At 47.5% G+C, this 19,925-nt stretch overlaps 7 protein-coding genes across 7 annotated transcripts; 2 read left to right on the plus strand and 5 right to left on the minus strand.

Annotated features, from left to right (window-relative positions):
- Positions 1–30: 30 nt before the first annotated feature.
- RhiXN_03541 (Retrotransposable element Tf2 protein) lies at positions 31–1,560 on the plus strand (the record flags this gene model as incomplete). Its single annotated transcript, XM_043323358.1, has 1 exon — positions 31–1,560. The coding sequence occupies one exon, from the start codon at positions 31–33 to the stop codon at positions 1,558–1,560; it is 1,530 nt and encodes a 509-aa protein (XP_043175777.1).
- Positions 1,561–3,309: 1,749 nt separating this feature from the next.
- RhiXN_03542 (Retrotransposable element Tf2 protein) lies at positions 3,310–5,625 on the minus strand (the record flags this gene model as incomplete). The annotated part of the gene is made up of 2 exons (XM_043323359.1): positions 3,310–4,443; positions 4,996–5,625. 2 exons carry the CDS (start codon positions 5,623–5,625, stop codon positions 3,310–3,312), a joined length of 1,764 nt encoding a protein of 587 aa, XP_043175778.1.
- A 248-nt stretch (positions 5,626–5,873) lies between these two features.
- RhiXN_03543 (Retrotransposon-derived protein PEG10) lies at positions 5,874–7,058 on the minus strand (the record flags this gene model as incomplete). The annotated part of the gene is made up of 1 exon (XM_043323360.1): positions 5,874–7,058. One exon carries the CDS (start codon positions 7,056–7,058, stop codon positions 5,874–5,876), a length of 1,185 nt encoding a protein of 394 aa, XP_043175779.1.
- An 890-nt stretch (positions 7,059–7,948) lies between these two features.
- RhiXN_03544 (Retrotransposable element Tf2 protein) lies at positions 7,949–10,967 on the minus strand (the record flags this gene model as incomplete). Its single annotated transcript, XM_043323361.1, has 2 exons — positions 7,949–9,607; positions 9,654–10,967. 2 exons carry the CDS (start codon positions 10,965–10,967, stop codon positions 7,949–7,951), a joined length of 2,973 nt encoding a protein of 990 aa, XP_043175780.1.
- An 857-nt stretch (positions 10,968–11,824) lies between these two features.
- Positions 11,825–13,054, plus strand: RhiXN_03545 (uncharacterized protein; the record flags this gene model as incomplete). Its single annotated transcript, XM_043323362.1, has 4 exons — positions 11,825–12,016; positions 12,072–12,358; positions 12,410–12,767; positions 12,821–13,054. The coding sequence occupies 4 exons, from the start codon at positions 11,825–11,827 to the stop codon at positions 13,052–13,054; spliced, it is 1,071 nt and encodes a 356-aa protein (XP_043175781.1).
- Positions 13,055–13,590: 536 nt separating this feature from the next.
- On the minus strand, positions 13,591–16,962 carry RhiXN_03546 (Retrotransposable element Tf2 protein; the record flags this gene model as incomplete). Its single annotated transcript, XM_043323363.1, has 2 exons — positions 13,591–14,669; positions 14,709–16,962. 2 exons carry the CDS (start codon positions 16,960–16,962, stop codon positions 13,591–13,593), a joined length of 3,333 nt encoding a protein of 1,110 aa, XP_043175782.1.
- Positions 16,963–16,997: 35 nt separating this feature from the next.
- RhiXN_03547 (Retrotransposon-derived protein PEG10) lies at positions 16,998–18,194 on the minus strand (the record flags this gene model as incomplete). Its single annotated transcript, XM_043323364.1, has 1 exon — positions 16,998–18,194. The coding sequence occupies one exon, from the start codon at positions 18,192–18,194 to the stop codon at positions 16,998–17,000; it is 1,197 nt and encodes a 398-aa protein (XP_043175783.1).
- Positions 18,195–19,925: the final 1,731 nt, after the last annotated feature.

Here is a 19,925-nt window from a genome sequence, read left to right on the forward strand (position 1 = left end):
CATGCGGATATCCCACCAGAACCCCAGTCCATGCTACCAGACCAGGTATTTGCCAATGTTGCCTTGGTTACACCAGAAAAGGAGCTACAACGGCAGATCAAGTCATCCCTAGATCAAGACAAGTCCCTGGGGGAAATCCTCCAGTTCCTGCAGAACAAGTCCAAAGCACCCCCCTCCATCAAACGCACGTTTAAGGATTATGAAATGGAGGCTGGCCTACTCTTCTACCAAGGACAAATTGTAGTCCCTGACGTGGGAACACTAAGGACAGACCTACTGCGCATCTTCCACGACAGCCCCTTGGCGGGACACCCGGGAAGACAACGCACGCTAGAGTTGGTATCAAGAAGCTACTACTGGCCCGGCATCCGTGCTGATACATACTGGCATGTGGATTCCTGTGAGGTATGCCAACGGATCAGGAAGCCAAAATACACATCTATTCCCCCTCAGCCGCTTGAACTCCCTGTTAGACCCTGGCAGCCTGTGTCTTACGACATGATAGTGGACCTACCTAAGGATGGAAACACAGACTCAATCCTAGTAATTATTGACAGTTTCACAAAATACGGGATTTTTGTAAAATGCTCCAAGAAACTCAAAGCACCCAAGTTAGCGGAACTATTCCTGGAAAACGTATGGAAGCGCCATGGCAGGCCAGAAAAAACCATATCCAACAGAGGGAGGGTCTTCAACAACAAATTCTTATGTGCCCTGTACAAACGCCTTGGCATTGATCCCCACTTCTCCTCCACCTATCATCCCCAGAGCAACAGACAAACAGAACGCGTCAATCCCTCTATCAAACACTTCCTCAGGGCTTACTCAGGGGTTAACCAAAGGGACTGGACTAGATGGCTTCCCATGGCAGAGTTTGCATACAACAATGCCGTACATAGCAGCACAGGCAAGACACCTTTTAAAGCCCTGTATGGATGGGAACCCACACTGACCCTGTCAAATATACCAACAGACGTTCCAGAGGCGGATGACCTTGCCCGGACAATGGAGGCACAATGGAAGGAAGTGGAAGCGGCACTCCGGCAATCTAAGCAACAAATGATAGCCGGAGAAAGTGGAAAACCAACGGAGTTTGAGATTGGAGAAGAGGTTTGGCTAGATGCCAAGAATGTTAACCTCAAAACCCTGAGTCCCAAACTAACGGAACAACGCCTAGGGCCATTCAGGGTTACCAAGAAGATCTCCAACCAAGCTTACCGCCTGGAACTCCCCCCAACAATGCGGATTCACAACGTCTTCTATGTAGGGCTCTTATCTAAAGTCAAAAGGGACAAGAAGCGCGCCTTTGAGAACCGCCCCCCACCAGTCACCGTGGACGGGGAGGAAGAATACAAGGTAGAAGGGATCACCAATGCCAAAGAAAGGAATGGGAAGTGGTTTTTCCAAGTCAAATGGAAGGGATACGGGTCTGAGGAAAATACGTGGGAACCCCAAGAAAACTTAAAAAACGCCAAAAAAATTCTAGAAAAGTACAAAAAAGACATGAGAAAGAAGGCCCTTGGCGCCGCCAAGGCCCTTAAGAGGGGGGCAGTGTTGTAGACACACTTGATACCAGGGAATTTATTCCCATTTTCTTGATTTTAAACAAAGACAAACAAACAACATTTTTGATCACGTGACTTTGGCGCTTATATCACACACTAAGCGCCAAGCCATGTCCCCATCCGCGCTTACCTCAGCATACGTAGCCACCTCCACCTGATGACATCACTATGACACGTCAGTGACACGTATGCATGAGTAAGGCCGACTGCGGATTGGGGTTCTTATTTGATACGGTATTGCATAAAGTTGTATTTGTAATTAGGTAGCTCTGTAATATATAAGGAGGCCAACCAACCATGGTAACACCCAGGTTGATTACCTCTTGTTGCATCTCTAAACCTGTACAAGGCCTTAGGCCAGTAATTACTAAGTCTCCACCTGTACCCATTGCCTTAAGCAACTTCCTCATTGTAGATACATAGCTTGCCATTGTCATTAGGACTTTGGTCATTGTACTTAGGTAGTTAGTCATTGTAGGTAGCCTCCCCACCGCCTTAAGCGGTCTACTCAGTCCATACAGCCACAAGCGCCCGCTACCTAGACGACCCTTAAGGACGTCTAGGACAGTTTGCCTAATAAGTATAGGACTTGTATGTGCTTAAGTAAGACTTAAGACTTATGGGGTTTATCTAAAATATATCTAGGATTTATGAGATATTATAGATAAAGCTATCTACAATATAGGGGTATGGTGGATTGAAACACTATCACTCAATCACAACAATCCTTACAGTATTGTTGCACTATACTCAATGTTGAACTCAACAACTGTGACAGTCAAGGGGCACAGGGTTGCAGTAAGTACACCAATAGGTTACCCTGTGTCTGTTGGGACTGGCCTATGGTCTTAGTGCGCCAAATAACCTCCTATGCTATTTACAGTGAGTCAATCACTAAAGTAAATGCACAGATAAGCTGTTAAAGGCTTGTGTGTATATGTCAATATATAAGAGTAAAAGTAGGATGCATTAGAAGCGTCTTCACAGGGTCCTTTTATACCCTGAGAAGGCGCACATACAAGTATATACATGATTGATACCAAGAGAGGGTACAGGAGGTACATATGGCCACTGAAACACTTGAGGGAGCCAATACTTTGGTACATAGTAAACAAACAACAGATCCTAATATTTGCCCCAAGGCAGTATTTACCTGTGTGGGTCCTTAGATGTCCCAAGGCTAAGTGTTTCATCCTTGGAGTAAACAGTCCCAAAGGTAGGATACTGCTGCATTGGGTACTTACAGTAAATGGGGCATAACTCTGCCAAATGTTGTCTGTTTTGGGAGTTTGACCCAGCGTTCTGGAGCGCACAAATATGCGCACCTAAGCGCAAGCGATTCGGCAGTGTGGGATGCCCGGGTGATGGAGAAAAGGCGCATTTAGTGCATTGGCGCTTAAGGGCTGATTAAGCGCCGGAGCACTTGCCTATGCAACAGGGGGGACCCTGAATATTTCTGTGTGTAGCCACAAGATAGAATCTTGAATAATAAATACTACAAACAAGAGAAATATTACTTGCTACTGTTTATCTACTCAGCTGAATTTATATATATTTAAATGAGTGAGAAAACAGCATATATGCAAAAGGCATCGCATATTGAGGGTATTCCTGAGGGTTGTAGGTTTTGTAAAGGTCACTATTGGATAGAGGGACCTTGAAAACCTTAGTTCGCATTTTTATCTCATTTGTTTACTGTAAGATTACTAGTGTAATAAATTAAGGACAGATTATTGAAGAAATGTCATATCCATAACACTTCCTTTAATTTAGCCCGGATTTCCATGATGATTTCTAGTTCTTCCTCAGACGTGTTGGCAAAGACTTCTTCTGGAAGCATGATTTCCAGTTCTGGGGGCTGGTCAACATAGTTGGAATGCCTGGACAGGGCAACTGGTTTTCCTGATTGTTTTCCCAGGTGATAGTGAATTTTGAAGTTGAAATTGCTTAGGAATATTTGCCATCTAGCATGCTTCCAATTGAAAGTTCTTGTCTGCATCCAATATTCCAGGTTGCAGTGATCCGTGAACACCTGAATAGGCCTGTCTGTTGCTTCCAAAAATATGCACCATTCTTCTAATGCCTTAATGATTGCCAGTAGCTCCTTATCATGCGTGTCATAGTTGGCTTTGGCACCGGAAAAGGATTTTGACATGTAGGCCACTGGGTGTAATTGGTTGTCTTTTCCTTGTTGACTTAGGATTGCTCCAATAGCTACTCCTGATGCGTCTGTTTCCAGATAGTAGGGTAGATCTGGATTGGAATGGATAAGAACCAGAGATCTGGTGACAAGGGTTTTTAGCTCCTGGAATGTGTTATCTTCTGGTTTACTCCATGACCAGGGAGTTTCCTTTTTTGTGAGGTTGTGCAAAGGACATGCAACCAAGCTGAAGTTGGGGATGAAGCGGTGGAGGTAGTTGACAAACCCCAAGAAGGCCTGGACTTGTTTAACTGTTTTGGGCTGAGGCCATGTTGTCACTGCTTCAATCTTCTTCTGATCCATGGAGAAACCAGCAGGGGAGATGACAATACCAAGGTAAGCAACCGTAGTTACGTGGAAGTGGCACTTTGACAGCTTGCAGAATAGTTGATTCTTCATCAGTTGTGATAGGACTTCCCTGACATGGGTTGAATGGTCTTCAGGGTTTTCTGAGAAGATCAAGAGATTGTCCAAATATATTACCACTGTTACATTGATTAGGTCCCTGAACAGGTTGTTCATAAAATGTTGGAATGCTGCGGGGGCATTTGTAAGACCAAAAGGCATAACCAGATACTCAAACAGGCCGTATTTTGTGCAGAACACTGTCTTCCATTTGTCACCCTCTTTGATCCAAACATTGTTGTATCCCCACCAGAGGTCCAATTTTGTGAAGATCTTTTGTTATAACCTCCTAACCTATACCATTGGGTTTGCCTGAATTTTCTGATATTTTTAGTATTTTTTACAAACACTTTACCCTTACTTTTTTGATCACGTGATCTTGGCGCTTATTATGCCAAGGTGCCGCGCCAAGATGCCGTGCCAAGGGCGCTTAGGAGAAATCCACGCTTCTGCGCAGCCTGCAGCATACTTCTTTTTTCACACAGACACTTCTTTCTTCCACGCACAGACCATGTATATACTTCTACCCTTGTCTATATAAACAGCAGGAAAATTGCTTGGAGACCCCAAGTCAATTTTACCTTGTCTCATACTCATTGAGGAGGATTAGTCAGCCAGCTAAGTAGCAGGCCCCCAGTAGTTCTCAGACGCTCACCACCCCCTTTACTCACCACACCTCCCAGGTCTCAGGCCCCTTTGTCACCAGTTAGCAGTAGGTCACCTTCTGTGACAGTAGTATAGCCTAGTATAGAGTAGATTACAGTAGTCTTGCTTGTAGTAGTACAGCCCCAAGCGCCTGCTCCCACCAGCGTGTACCCACCTTACAGTGGTGTACAACATCTTTGCATGCCTTAGTTTAGCCATCAAGTTGTCTTGCCTTGGTAATGGGTACACATTCTTGTGCATGACATCATTGAGTTTCTGGTAGTCCACAACCAGCCTTAGTGATCCATCAGCCTTTTTGACAAACATGACCAGAGCTCCTGCTGATGAGGTGCTAGGACAAATCTTTCCAGTTGCCAATTCCTCATCAATATGTTGTTTCAGGGCTTTTGATTCTGCATCTGTCATACCGTAAATGGGGCCAGGGGAGAGCTTGGCATCTGGGAGGAGGTCTATGGCTATGTTGTATTTCCTATGGGGAGGAAGGACTTTGAATTCTTCCTCCCCAAAGACTTTAGCAAACTCATGGTATTGATTGGGCAAGTCAGCCAAGGGATTTTGATCTGCTGCTTCCTCCAAAGCAATTTGAACTTGTTCAGGGAAGGTGACAAGTCCCTGTTGCCAGTCAATGAGTGGGGCTTCTGCAGTTAACCAAGTCATGCCTAATATAGCCAGGGTATTGCCAATGGGGCAAACAAGGAAGGGTATGGAGTGTGTGTGGCCATTGGCCAAAACCATGAGGTGAACCTGGTGCCAAATGCAACCAGTCTGGGAGATGGTACCATCTAACATTCTCACAACTTGTGGATTTTTGAGTTGGGTTTTTGGTATTTTCAATTTTTCAACAATGGAGGGGGAGATAAAATTGGAGGTGGCTCCTGAGTCTATGAGGGTTCTGAGGGGTTCTGCCAGGGAATTTTGGACGTATAGACTGATAAATAGTAGGGGTTTTTTATTTGAATCCAGACCAAGAGATACAAATTCAAATCTATCTAAATTGTCCTTTTTTTGAGTTGGGGGCTTGGCAGCAGTCCTTGACCTCATTCTTTTCCTGATTCATTCTCAGCTACTTTGGCTTCCTCCTTGATTGTAGCCTTCCAACCATTGGGACATTGCTTGGTACCGTGTCCCTTTTGTCCACATTTGACACCAAGTCCAGAGGCGCAGCAGCAATCCCTTTCCTCCGGTGTAACGTAGTTGGGGTCTTCTGATAAATGGACCCTTGTGGTAGTGGATGTGGTGGCTATGGTAGCTGGGGTTTTGGTTGGTTGCTTCTTAGGACGGTTCTCCTTGTTTTCCCAACAAGTGTTGTCAATTTTGATTGAGGCAGCAAATATGGCCTCAAGATTGTTGTTGGGAATATTGTCCTTGGTAGACAGGAGCTTCTTTACCTTCCAGTGAAGACTGCAGGTGAATTGCGCAATGAACACCTCATTCCAATCTAGTTCCGCCATTAGGTTGCGGAATTTGGTCACATACTCCAATGTGGTGGTTGTCTGAGTCAACGCAGCAATCTTTCTTGCAGCTGCCCTCTTGGCATTGGGGTTGGCAAAGGCCTCCTTGAATTTAGCTGTTAAGGCCAGGATGGTAGTTGGAGGGTTCCCCTCTCCCTTGATGATAGCCCCAATGAGGGGAAGCACCCAATTGGCTGCCTTGTCTGTCATGTGGTATAAGATCCACACAACCATCTGCTCCTCTTTGTCAAACTGGTCCCTGTGCAGGGCTACCCACAAGAGCATGCAGTCCAGCCATTGAGTTGCTTTTTGCCCCCTGGTATCTCCCTTGTATGGGTTGGGGAGCTCCATCTTGGGTTGTTTTACACTGGACCCTGAGTTGAAGGGGGTAAGGGAGCTGAGGCTCCTTTTAGGCATTCCTTGAGGCTCTTTTTTGGGGGCGTGCCTTGGTCCTTCTTCCTCTTCTGAGTCAAAACCTGTGCCTCTGGATGGGTGGAACAGGGCTTTGAGTCCAGGCCTAACTGTGCCTGGAGTGTGGGTTTCTCCCCCTGTGTGGGTTGGGTGAGTGACAGGCCCAGCCAATGGGCCAGGCTTGGCTTGAGGGGCTCCTTGGTCTTTATTGCCAATGAGGTCAGCGGTCTCCTTGCATATGGCTTTGAGCTCAACAAGCTGTTGGTCTTGGGATCTGATCTGGTCCTTTAGGGACCCAACTGTGGCTGTAAGGGCTGTGATAGCCTTGAGGAGAGCGGCAAGGGACGGCTCTGGTTCCATCCTTGGCAAGTCTTGCAGAGCAGGAGATGTGCTGCAAGAGGCTGGTTGGGAGTGGGTTGGAATGGAACGTTGACTGGTACAGCTGGAAGAACAGGAGTAGGGGTGTGGGGCGCCAGAGCATGTGGATGGAATGATGAATCTGCAAGGGGGAATAAGGTGCCTGATGCAGGACTTATGAGCGGTTTTTGTGTACTGTGTTATTTGCTAAACCATTGCATCTAGCACCTAGCGTTGGACTCTCCCTACAACAAATCAACAGACCTGGCAGTTGTGATATGAGCGGGTTTTTAGCAAGCAGGTGTGTCAGCTGACTACAGTTTGTTGTGCACCACTGTAAGGTGGGCACACGCTGGTGGAGTTGGGCGCTTAAGGCCGTACTACTACAAGCAACACGTACGTAATCTAACTAACAAGGCTATACTACTCCCGCTTAAGGCGGACTACTACTACCTAACTAGTGCAAAGGGGCCTTAGGCCTGGAGGTGTGGTGAGTTAAGGGGTGGTGAGCGTCTGAGTACTACTGGGGGCCTGCTACTTAGCTGGCTGACTAATCCTCCTCAATGAATATGAGACAAGGTAAAATCAACTTGGGGTCTCCAAGCAATTTTCCTGCTGTATATAGACAATACTACTAACTACATGTGGTCTGTGCGTGTCTGAATAGAAGCCTACATGTGAAAAGAGAAGCGTGCTGCGGACTGCGCAGAAGCGTGGATTTCTCCTAAGCGCCCTTGGCACGGCATCTCGGCGCGGCATCTCGGCATAAATAAGCGCCGAGATCACGTGATTGAAAAACAAGAGATATTAAGTCCGTAAAAAATACTAAAAATAATAGAAAATTTGGGCGATTCTAATGGTATATGTTAGGAGGTTATGACATTGCCCCCCCCTTAAAGGCTCTTGGCAGAGTCACAAGCCTTTTTCAGTCGTGACTTGTTGAAGCGTTGAATTTCTTCTTGGCTGTGTTCCAGGAGTTCTTCTGGTTCCCATGAATTGTCTTCCGGTCCATAACCTTTCCATTTTATCAAGTAGAACCATTTTCCTCGTTGTCTTTTGGAGTCAATGATCTGTTCTACCTCATATTCTTCTTCCCCTTTGATTGTTTCTGGAGGGGGATGTTCTGGGAAGGGTTGACTGGGAGATTCGTGGACTTTGGATAACAGTCCTACATAGAACACGTCATGGATTTTCACAGTTTCCGGAAGTTTTAGTCGGTACGCATGGCTGGAAATTTTTTCTAAGACTTCAAAAGGGCCTAGTCTCTTAGGGTCCAATTTGTTGGAGTTGGTTCTAAGCTCCACATTTTTCCCATCCAGCCAGACTTTTTTGCCAATTGCGTATTCTGGGGTTATTCCTTTGTTTCCTGCCATTCTTTCCTTTGTCAGTCTCAGGGCGGATTCCGCTTCCTTCCATTCTTGAGCCAGGGTGTTGGCTACGTGGTCGGCTTCCGGAACATTCGCTGGTACGTTGGATGGGCTCATGACAGGGTTCCTTCCATAGACAAGTTCAAAGGGGGTCTTTCCTGTGGCCAAGTGTCTAGCGTTGTTGTACGCATATTCTGCTAACGGTAGCCAGGTAGCCCAGTCTGAATGATCCGCCGCAACGTAGGACCTAAGGTAGAACTCAATAAATTGGTTCACCCTTTCTGTTTGTCCGTCTGACTCCGGATGGTAGGCTGAGGAGAAGGCCGGTTTGATTCCAAGGCGTTGGTATAATGCTCTTAGGAATTTCCCTGTGAACGTTGTTCCGCGGTCTGAAACTGTTTTGACCGGTAGTCCGTGTAACTTCCAAACGTGGGTGATGAACAGGTCGGCTAGACCCTTAGCCGTGACCTTCTTTGTGGTTGGGATAAAATGACCAAACTTGGAGAAGGAATCGATTACCACTAGAATTGCATTGTACCCATCAGATTTGGGGAACCCCGTGATAAAGTTGTAGGATATTGTGTGGAACGGGAAAGGGGGGACTTCCAATGGTTTTAGGGCAATGGCAGGGGCGTGAGCTTGTCGATTGGCTTGGCAGGTAGGACAGCACTCTACCCATTCCTTGGCGGATGATTTCATTCCTGGCCACCAGTAATTCCGGCTAAGGAGTTCTAACGTCCTTTGTTGTCCTGGGTGACCCGCCAATGGGGAGTCGTGGAATTCCTTAAGCAATTGTTCCTTGAGAGGCTCTGAGTCCGGGACTACTAATTTTCCGCGGTACCACAGAAGGTCTTCTTCCCAGTCATAATCCCGATAAGCCTTTTGAATGGAAGGAGGTGCATCCTCCGCGTTTTCTGTAAGGAACTGGATGATTGGTTCCAGGGATGGGTCTTCTCTGATTCTAGACCGTATTTCTGTGACAATTTCAACCTCCTCTTCCAAGGTGTTTGCAAAGACTTCTGCGGGTAGCATGACTTCTGGTTCAGTGGGTAGGTCTACATAATCCAATCTTCTGGAGAGGGCGTCTGGCTTTCCTGACTGTTTTCCTGGGCAATAGTGGATTTTGAAGTTAAAGTTGCTCAAGAAGATGCGCCATCTAGCGTGTCTCCTATTGAATGTCCATGCCTGCATCCAATATTCCAAGTTCCGGTGGTCTGAAAAAAACCTGTACAGGCTTGTTGGTGGCTTCCAAGAAGATCCTCCATTCTTCCAATGCCTTGATGATAGCCAATAGTTCCTTGTTGTGGGTATCATAGTTGGCTTCAGCACCCGAGAAGGATTTTGACATATACGCGATTGGATGGAGCCGGTTATCCTCTCCTCTTTGGCTCAATATAGCTCCCATGGCTACCCCTGATGCGTCTGTTTCTAGGTAGTAGGGTAGTTCTGGATTGGAGTGGATAAGAACCGGGGATTTGGTGACAAGGGCCTTTAATTCCTGGAATGCGTCTTCCTCCGTTTCACCCCATGACCAGGGGGTTTCCTTTTTGGTGAGATTGTGTAGGGGGCGCGCAACCGTGCTGAAGTTGGGAATAAAATGTCTGAGGTAATTGACAAACCCTAGAAAGGCCTGGGCCTGTTTGACTGTCTTGGGTTGAGGCCATGATGTGACCGCCTTGATCTTCTTTTGGTCCATGGAAAAACCGGTGGGGGATATGACAATGCCAAGATAATCAACCGTGGTGACGTGGAAGTGGCACTTGGAGAGCTTGCAGAACAGCTGATTCTTCATCAACCGGGAGAGGACTTCCCTTACGTGGTTAGGGTGGTCCTCCAGTTTCTCCAAGAAGATTAAGATGTCATCCAAATAGATCACCACTGTGACGTCAATGAGGTCCCTGAACAGGTTGTTCATGAAATGTTGGAAGGCGGCTGGGGCGTTGGTGAGGCCAAAAGGCATTACCAGGTATTCAAATAGCCCATATTTAGTCCTAAATGCTGTTTTCCATTCATCTCCTTCCTTGATCCTGACATTGTTGTAACCCCAGCGTAGATCTAGCTTGGTGAACATCTTTGCATGCCTGAGCTTGGCCATCAAGTTGTCTTGCCTAGGGAGTGGGTAAACGTTCTTGTGCAAGACGTCATTTAACTTCCTATAGTCAACTACCAATCTTAGTGAACCATCTGCCTTCTTTACAAACATGACTGGAGCGCCGGCGGATGAAGTGCTGGGGCAAATTTTGCCCGTTGCTAATTCCTTGTCAATGTGTTGTTTTAATGCCTTGGATTCCGCATCCGTCATGCCGTATATGGGACCAGGGGTCAGTTTGGCGTCTGGGACAAGGTCAATGGAGATGTCATACTCCCTATGTGGAGGGAGGACCTTAAATTCTTCTTTGCCAAATACTTTAGCAAACTCATGGTACTGAGGGGGAAGGTCTGCTAAAGGATCTGAGTCCGCTTCTTCCTCAGAGGCAATTTGAACTTGTTCAGGGAATGTGACTAGTCCCTGTTGCCAATCAATCAGAGGAGCTTCTGCTGTCATAACCCATATCTGGAGGGGTTATTACCATATATATCCACTGTCAAAGATATATATAGTATATATGATGCACAGTGATATATTAATAATATAAGTTGCTGGGGGACGTTGCACTCCCCCTGCCCCCCTAGCCGCGGGCCAATGTTAATGCCCGCGGGCAAGGTCTGAATAATATATTATTATAGAAGAGATTATGTCATCCCCCCCCCCCCACCTCAAATCCGTAGTAGTTTAGTATAGTATTTGATAAAGGACTGGAGGGGGGGAGGTCATGTGACCTGGACTTAGAGAATATCACTAAGTCCAGCCATGTCGACCATAAGTCTCTTATATGTAGGAACCTGGAGGTTCTGAGTGCATATGTGCGAGTATATGCGTGCTTGCAGTCATGTTGGTGTGCAACATGAGTGTGTTGGAGGCTTGACAAGGTCAGGACTCATGGGAAGAATGGAGTGGGTCATGACATTGCCCCCCCTTTTGCACATAGTTTAGGGGACATGAACTTGTGTCATTGTAAAAGATGTCTGGGTAGATATCTTATTAGGTGTCAAGTTCTCCTAGGTGTAATTGTGCAATGAGTTATTCTGAGGTCACCTGACTTGTTCTTGGTCATGTGATCCTTGTTGGAATGTTGTTTTCTTCCTGTGGGAAAGTTCCCACACTACTGTCTTTGTAAGATAGCTTCTCAAGTCTTCTGGAAGTTCCTGGTTAGCAACATATTTCATGGTTGCTTGGTTACAGTATGGTGCCATTTTATTGATCAGAAAGGATTGGTATAGTAAGTCATTTCCCTCTGACTCAGTATCTTGGCCCCCATGGTATAAAGAAGAGGGCAGTGGGAGGTGGGATAAGTCATCAACATGTCTCAATGCCCAACTGCCAGCGCCACTCCCTCCACAGTCTTGGATTCCCAGCCTTCAGGGCTGTTGGATGCCACCCCCTATGTTTCCCAGATTGCATCTACTGTGTGGCAGAGTCAAGAGCTGCCTCTGTCACAGCTCACTCCCAGAGCTCTAAAAAGAAGGTTGGATCTGGACTCCCAAGAAGAAGGAGTAAGTGGTCTTGGTTTATAGTAAAAGGTTCTTTTACTAAAAGATAACTGTATAGTCACAGATATCTTGCAAGCTTCCCCCCTTGTCCAGGCGTTGGTTAGTCATGCCCAGCGACAGGGAAGGCTCAGAAGATGGAGGAAGCTCCATTGTCCCATCCATGGCTCCATTGGAGTCAAGGGACTCTATTGTTCCTGTAGCCCCTGAAGGGGAAGAGGACATTGGGGTTCTTCCTCAAGAAGGAAGGCGCTTTTGCCGCAAGGGGAAGTGTTACCTCTTGACATATGCCTGTTATGTCAAGGGTGAGAATACAGTGCAAGCCTCTTGTCATGAGGTTGTCAAGGAGTAAGTGAACTGATTGGATATTGTATTCTTTTACTAATATCTCCTTTTTAGTCTAGTGGACCACCTGCTCACTCTAAGGAGTGGAGGGGGACCCCTTTTGGAAAGTGCCATGGGGGTTACAGAGTCCCATGACTTGAAAGAAGGACAGTGGCATCCTGACTGGCATTGCCATGTCATTGTTTGGGCCAGGACTCTTATCTCCTCAGAGGGCCTGAACCTATGGAAGTATAAAGGAGTGCGCCCCCATGAGCGTCTTCTTTTGCTCAAGGACAGTAATGGGAGATTTGCTCCCTTATCTGCCTATGAGTACCTCAAGAAGGAGGCAAATGCCTGGGAGGCACGATATGGGACCCTTACAGAAGAGTTCCTATTGGGTCAATGCCCTGCAGGGTTGAAGGCCAAGACCAATGTAAGTTCCAAGATAAGGAGTGAAATTACTTGCTAAAAATCTTCCTTTCTCAGCGCAATGAGGACTTTGCCTATGCAATGGAGGCAGAGGATGCAGAGGGTTTCTTTGGTCGCTTAAAGGAGCGCCAACCTTGTGATATGGCCATGGGGTATAACAACCTCAAGGCCTTTACTGGTTACTTTTACAGGGATAGGGGCGCCCTTCCTCAGGGTGTATGTGAGCCCAAGGCCCTTAAGAAGTGGGTCTCCTTCTGTCGTACGCCAACTGTAAGGTTGGGTACATGCTAGTGGGCGGGCGCTTGAGGCCATACTACTACACTTGCTTATGTAATCTAACTACTAAAGGCTATACTAACAGCGCTTAAGGCGCTCTACTACTATCTACTGTCGACAAGGGGGCCTGAGGCCTGGGAGGTGTGATGAGTTAATCAAGGGGTGAGTGCTTCTGCTTCTACTGAGGGCCGGCTACTTAGCTGGCTGACTACCTTCTCTAGTGAGTAAGAGACGAGGTAAAATCGACTTGGGGTCTCCAAGCGATTTCCCTGCTGTATATATAGACAAAACTGCTAACTACATGTGGTCTGTGCGTGTGTGAATAGAAGCCTACATGTGAAAAGAGAAGCGTGCTGCGGGCTGCGCAGAAGCATGGATTTCTCCTAAGCGCCCTTGGCACGGCATCTCGGCGCGGCATCTCGGCATAATAAGCGCCGAGATCACGTGATCGAAAAATGTAAGATATAAGGTTCGGAAAAAATACTAAAAATAAGAGAAAAATCGTGCGAATCCAATGGTATAGATAAGGAGGTTATAACATTGCCTCCCCCTTAAAGGCTCTTGGCGGAGTCACAAGCCTTTCTGAGTCTAGCTTGATTGAAGCGCTTGATCTCTTCTTGACTGTGTTCCAGTAGTTCCTCTGGTTCCCAGGAATTGTCTTCTGGGCTGTATCCCTTCCATTTTATCAAATAAAACCATTTGCCTCGTTGCCGCTTGGAATCAATAATCTGTTCCACTTCGTATTCTTCTTCTCCTTCTATTGTTTCAGGAGGAGGTCGTTCTGGAAATGGCTGGCTTGGCGACTTGTGGCTCTTTGATAGTAGTCCCACATAGAACACATTGTGGATTTTTAGGGTTTCCGGCAGTTCCAGACGGTAGGCGTGGCTTGAGATCTTTTCAATGACTTTGAAGGGTCCAAGTCGTTTGGGATCCAGTTTGTTCGAGTTGGTCCTGAGTTCTACATTCCTCCCATCCAGCCAAACCCTCTCGCCTATTGCATATTCTGGTACGGTTCCTAGGTTCCTGGTCATCCGTTCCTTGCTCATTCTTAGGGCCGCCTCTGCTTCTTTCCACTCCCAGGCTAGGGTATCTGCTACGGCATCTGCTTTGGGGACGTTGGCTGGTACATTTGACGGGTTCATTACCGGGTTTCTTCCATAGACCAGTTCAAATGGCGTTTTTCCGGTGGCAGCGTGCTTGGCATTGTTGTATGCATATTCCGCTAGGGGGAGCCAAGTAGACCAATCTGAGTGATTGGCTGCCACATACGATCTGAGGTAGAACTCGATGAATTGATTGACCCTCTCTGTCTGCCCGTCTGATTCCGGGTGATAGGCCGATGAGAAGGCTGGTTTTACCCCGAGTCGTTGGTATAATGCCCTTAGGAATTTTCCTGTGAATGTGGTCCCTTGGTCTGAAACTGTTTTGACCGGTAATCCGTGCAATTTCCAGACGTGGCTGATGAACAGATCTGCCAGACCCTTGGCTGTGACCTTCTTTGAGGTTGGGATGAAGTGCCCAAATTTGGAAAAGGAATCAATTACTACCAGGATTGCGTCGTGTCCATTTGACTTTGGGAACCCTGTAACAAAGTCATAGGAGATGGTGTGAAACGGATATGGGGGGACTTCTAAGGGTTTTAGAGCGATGACCGGGGCGTGGGCTCAACGGTTAGCCTGGCATGTGGGGCAACATTCTACCCATTCCTTGGCGGATGATTTCATGCCTGGCCACCAGTAGTTACGGCTTAGAAGTTCAAGGGTTCTCTGTTGTCCTGGGTGACCAGCTAAGGGGGAGTCGTGAAATTCCCTTAACAATTGTTCCTTCAGGGTTTCTGCATCCGGAACTACCAGTTTCCCTCGATACCATAGTAGGTCTTCTTCCCAGTCGTAGTCCCTATAAGCCTTCCAAATGGAGGGTGGCGCATTGTCCGCATCTTCTGTCAAGAACTGTATAATTGGTTCAAGGGAAGGGTCATCCCTAAGCTTGGTGCGGATTTCCGTGACGATTTCAAGTTCCTCCTCCAACGTGTTTGCAAATACTTCCGCCGGTAACATGACTTCTGGTTCTGCAGGTGTATCTACGTAATCGGATCTTCTAGATAACGCGTCTGGTTTCCCCGATTGCTTCCCTGGGCGATAATGGATTTCAAAATTGAAGTCGCTCAGGAAAATGCGCCATCGTGCATGCCTTCTGTTGAATGTCCGTGCCTGCATCCAATATTCCAGATTCCGGTGATCCGTGAACACTTGTACCGGTTTGTCCGTTGCCTCCAAGAATATCCTCCATTCTTCTAGTGCCTTAATGATAGCCAGGAGCTCTTTATCGTGAGTGTCGTAATTCGCTTCCGCTCCTGAAAATGACTTGGACATATAGGCAATGGGATGTAGACAATTATCTGGGCCCCGCTGACTAAGAATGGCTCCCATTGCTACCCCTGAGGCGTCAGTCTCCAGGTAATAGGGGAGTTCTGGGTTGGAATGGATGAGTACCGGCGACTTGGTAACTAGGGCCTTCAACTCCTGAAATGATGCTTCCTCTAGGTTGCCCCACGTCCAGGGGGTTTCCTTTTTGGTAAGGTTGTGCAGAGGGCGTGCTACCAAACTGAAGTTGGGGATGAACCGCCGGAGGTAGTTAACAAAGCCTAAGAAGGCCTGGACCTGTTTAACCGTTCTAGGTTGAGGCCATGATGTAACTGCCTCTACCTTCTTCTGATCCATGGAGAAGCCTGATGGTGATATAACAATGCCAAGATAATCGACTGTGGTAACGTGGAAATGACACTTAGACAATTTGCAGAAGAGCTGGTTCTTCATGAGTCTTGACAAAACTTCCCTGACATGGCTAGGGTGTTCTTCTGGATTCTCTGAGAAGATCAGGATGTTGTCCAGGTAGATGACTACTGTTACATCAATGAGGTCTCTGAATAGGTTGTTCATACAATGCTGGAAGGCGGCCGGGGCGTTGGTGAGACCAAAGGGCATTACTAGGTATTTGAATAACCCGTATTTGGTGCGGAAGGCCGTCTTCCACTCGTCACCTTCCTTGATCCGCACATTATTGTATCCCCATCGTAGGTCCAACTTTGTGAAAATCTTGGCATGTCTGAGCTTAGCCATGAGATCGTCTTGTCTTGGCAATGGGTAAACATTTTTGTGGGTGACCTCGTTCAATTTCCTATAGTCCACCACCAGTCTGAGAGAGCCATCTGCCTTTTTAACAAACATGACCGGGGCGCCTGCGGAGGAGGTACTGGGACGAATCTTCCCTGTGGCTAATTCCTCCTCAATATGTTGTTTAAGGGCTTTAGATTCCGCATCAGTCATGCCGTAGATTGGTCCTGGCGTGAGTTTGGCATCTGGAGTAAGGTCTATTGAAATGTCATACTCCCTATGTGGAGGGAGGACCTTAAACTCTTCTTCGCCAAATACCCTAGCGAATTTGTGATACTGAGGTGGGAGATCTGTTAAAGGGTTGGGATCTGCTTCCTCCTCGGATGCAATTTTTGCTTGATCAGGGAATGTAACCGTGCCTAGATTCCAGTCGATGAGGGGTGACTCCTGAGAGAGCCATGCCATGCCCAGTATGGCGGGTGTGTTCCCAATGGGGCAGACTAGGAAAGGAATGGAGTGGGGATGGCCATTGGCCGAAACCGTGAGATGAACCTGGTGCCAAATGCGACCAGTCTGGGAAATAGTACCGTCTAGCATTCTCACAACTTGGGGATTTTCGAGTTGGGTTTTTGGGATTTTATATTTTTCCACAATCAAAGGGGAAATGAAGTTCGATGTGGCTCCTGAGTCAATAAGAGTTCTGATGGGTTCTGCCGGGAATTTCTGGACGTATAGATCGATGAATAATAAAGGTTTTTTATTGGAATCCAGAGCAAGAGATACAAATTCACAACTATCTAAAATGTCCATTTTTGGAGTTGGGGGCTTGGCAGCAGTCCTCGACTTCAGTCTTTTCCCAACTCGGCATCTTCGGCAACCTTAGCCACTTCCTTGATTGTGGCTTTCCACCCATTGGGGCACTGCTTGATGCCATGTCCTTTTTGGCCGCACTTGACACAAAGGCCAGACGCGCGGCGGCGGTCCCTTTCTTCCGGGGTAACGTAATTTGGGTCTTCAGAAAGACGGACCCGTTGGGTGGTGGTAGTAGTGGAAGTGGTCGCGGTGACCGGGGACTTGGTGGGGGCCTTTTTGGGCCGGTTCTCCTCGTTTTCCCGACGAATGTTGTCAATTTTGATGGAGGCGGCAAAGATAGCCTCCAACTCGTCGGGAATACTGTCTTTGGTAGACAGGAGTTCCTTGACCTTCCATTGAAGGCCGCGCGTGAATTGGGCGATGTATGCCTCTTCATTCCAGTCAAGTTCCGCCATAAGGTTGCGGAATTCGGTGACATACTCAGCCGTGGTGGTAGTCTGAGTTAGCGCGGCTATCTTCCTTGCGGCTGCCCTTTTGGCATCAGGGTCCGCAAAGGCTTCCTTGAACTTGGTTGTCATGGCCGGGATGGTTGTGGGGGCATTGGTTTCACCCTTGATGATATTCCCAATGATAGGGAGTGCCCAATCAGCGGCTTTATCCTCCATGTGGTAGAGGATCCAGACAATCAATTGCTCGTCTTCCTCAAATTGGTCCCTGTGAAGGGCCCCCCATAACAGCATGCGGTCTAACCATTGGACCGCCTTTCGTCCTTGGATATCTCCTTTGAATGGGTCCGGTAGCTCCATTTTGGGACGTTTGGTGTCCGAGCCCGAGCTGAAGGGGGTGAGGGTCCTTAGATCCCTAAGCGCTCCGCAAGGTTCTTCCTTGATCCTCCTTGGTTGTTCTTCCTCGGAGTCGTACCCAGTGGTGCCTCTGGTGGGGCGGAAGGGGTCCCTGAGCCCAGGCCTAGCCGTTCTTGGAGTGTCGGCTTGTCCTTCTGTATGAGAAGGAGGGGTGATAGGCCCAGTCGATGGGCCAGGCTGTGCTTGGGTTTGGGTGGTTCCCCCTTGGTCCTTGTCTCCGAGAAGGTCCGCGGTCTCTTTGCATATGGCTTTGAGCTTGCTGAGCTGTTGGCCTTGGGAGCGGATTTGGTCCTGTAAGGACCCAACAGTGGCTGTGAGGGCTGTGACAGCCTTGAGGAGAGCGCTAATGGTCGGCTCTGGTTCCATTTCTGACAAGTCTTGCGCAACGGGAGATGGGCTGCGAGTGGGTGGTTGGGAATGGGATGGAACTGAGCGACGGCTGGTACGACTGGAGGGACGGGAGTAAGGGTGTGAGGCGCCAGAGCGTGTGGATGGAATTATGAAACGGCGTGGGGGGATGGGGTGCCTGATACAGGACTTATGAGCGGTTTTTGCGCAAGATGTTGTTCGCTAACTCCTTGCGTCAAGCACCTAGCGTTGAACAATCCCTACAGCAAATCAGCAGATCTGGCAATCGTGATATGTGCGGGTTTTTTGCAAGCGGGTGTTTCGGCTGTCTAGGAGCGCTACTTGCAGAGTTCCGGCGAAACTCGTGGTATGCGGGCGATCAGAGCCTGTCAGCCTTATAGCAATTTGGTACTACGTGGGACCGACGCTAGTTTGATTATTAATAGCGAAAGGCGAGTCCGTTCACGTGATTTCCCTTGTGCTAGTACTGGAGGTCCTCTCGTTGTCGATCAAAGCCTACAGCAAGTCGATTTTACAATGTCGTACGCCAACTGTAAGGTTGGGTACACGCTAGTGGGCGGGCGCTTGAGGCCGTACTACTACACTTGCTTATGTAATCTAACTACTAAAGGCTATACTAACAGCGCTTAAGGCGCTCTACTACTATCTACTGTCGACGAGGGGGCCTGAGGCCTGGGAGGTGTGATGAGTTAATCAAGGGGTGAGTGCTTCTGCTTCTACTGAGGGCCGGCTACTTAGCTGGCTGACTACCTTCTCTAGTGAGTAAGAGACGAGGTAAAATCGACTTGGGGTCTCCAAGCGATTTCCCTGCTGTATATATAGACAAAACTGCTAACTACATGTGGTCTGTGCGTGTGTGAATAGAAGCCTACATGTGAAAAGAGAAGCGTGCTGCGGGCTGCGCAGAAGCATGGATTTCTCCTAAGCGCCCTTGGCACGGCATCTCGGCGCGGCATCTCGGCATAATAAGCGCCGAGATCACGTGATCGAAAAATGTAAGATATAAGGTTCGGAAAAAATACTAAAAATAAGAGAAAAATCGTGCGAATCCAATGGTATAGATAAGGAGGTTATAACACCTTCTTTTCTATGGTAGAAGGGAGTATTGACATGTTGTTACCAGGGCTACAGTCAACCTGCCACCTGGTGTTCAGGAGTGGGTTACTTCCAATATATTGGAAAGAGATCCTGAATCTGATTGTGGTAAGATCCTTGTTTTGTGGGGTCCTTCAGAGACAGGGAAGTCAGCCCTTGCTTGTTCTTGGGGCCACCACATTAGGTTCAGGCAGAATCTTAACTCTGATGAGTTTAGTGACCATCCTATGGTTCAGTATGCAGTGCTGGATGATATGGATTGGTCCAAGGTCCCTTTGAAGATGTGGGTGCAGGAAGACTTCAATTTCTGCACTAGTTACAGATCAGAGCGCCATTGCCAATGGGGGCGCTCTACTGTTATTTGTTCCAATTCTAAGCCTTCTGTATTTGCTGATTGTAGTTATGCCACAGTTGATGGCAAGAATTGGATAGACACCAATTGCACCTTTGTGTATATTGGTGATAAGTTGTATTAGATAGTTCCCTTCCTGTCTTGCTTTTTTCTTGCTTTGTATGTTTTGGACCCTGTCTCAATAAAAGCGTCTTTTCTTTTCCTCCATTTGGCATTTAGAGATAAAATGATTCTTGAGAGATCAGATAAGACAGATGGTTACTAAGAAGGAGCAAACATTG

The sequence above is a fragment of the Rhizoctonia solani genome, chromosome 1 (assembly GCF_016906535.1).
Source record: "Rhizoctonia solani chromosome 1, complete sequence".
NCBI lineage: Eukaryota > Fungi > Basidiomycota > Agaricomycetes > Cantharellales > Ceratobasidiaceae > Rhizoctonia > Rhizoctonia solani.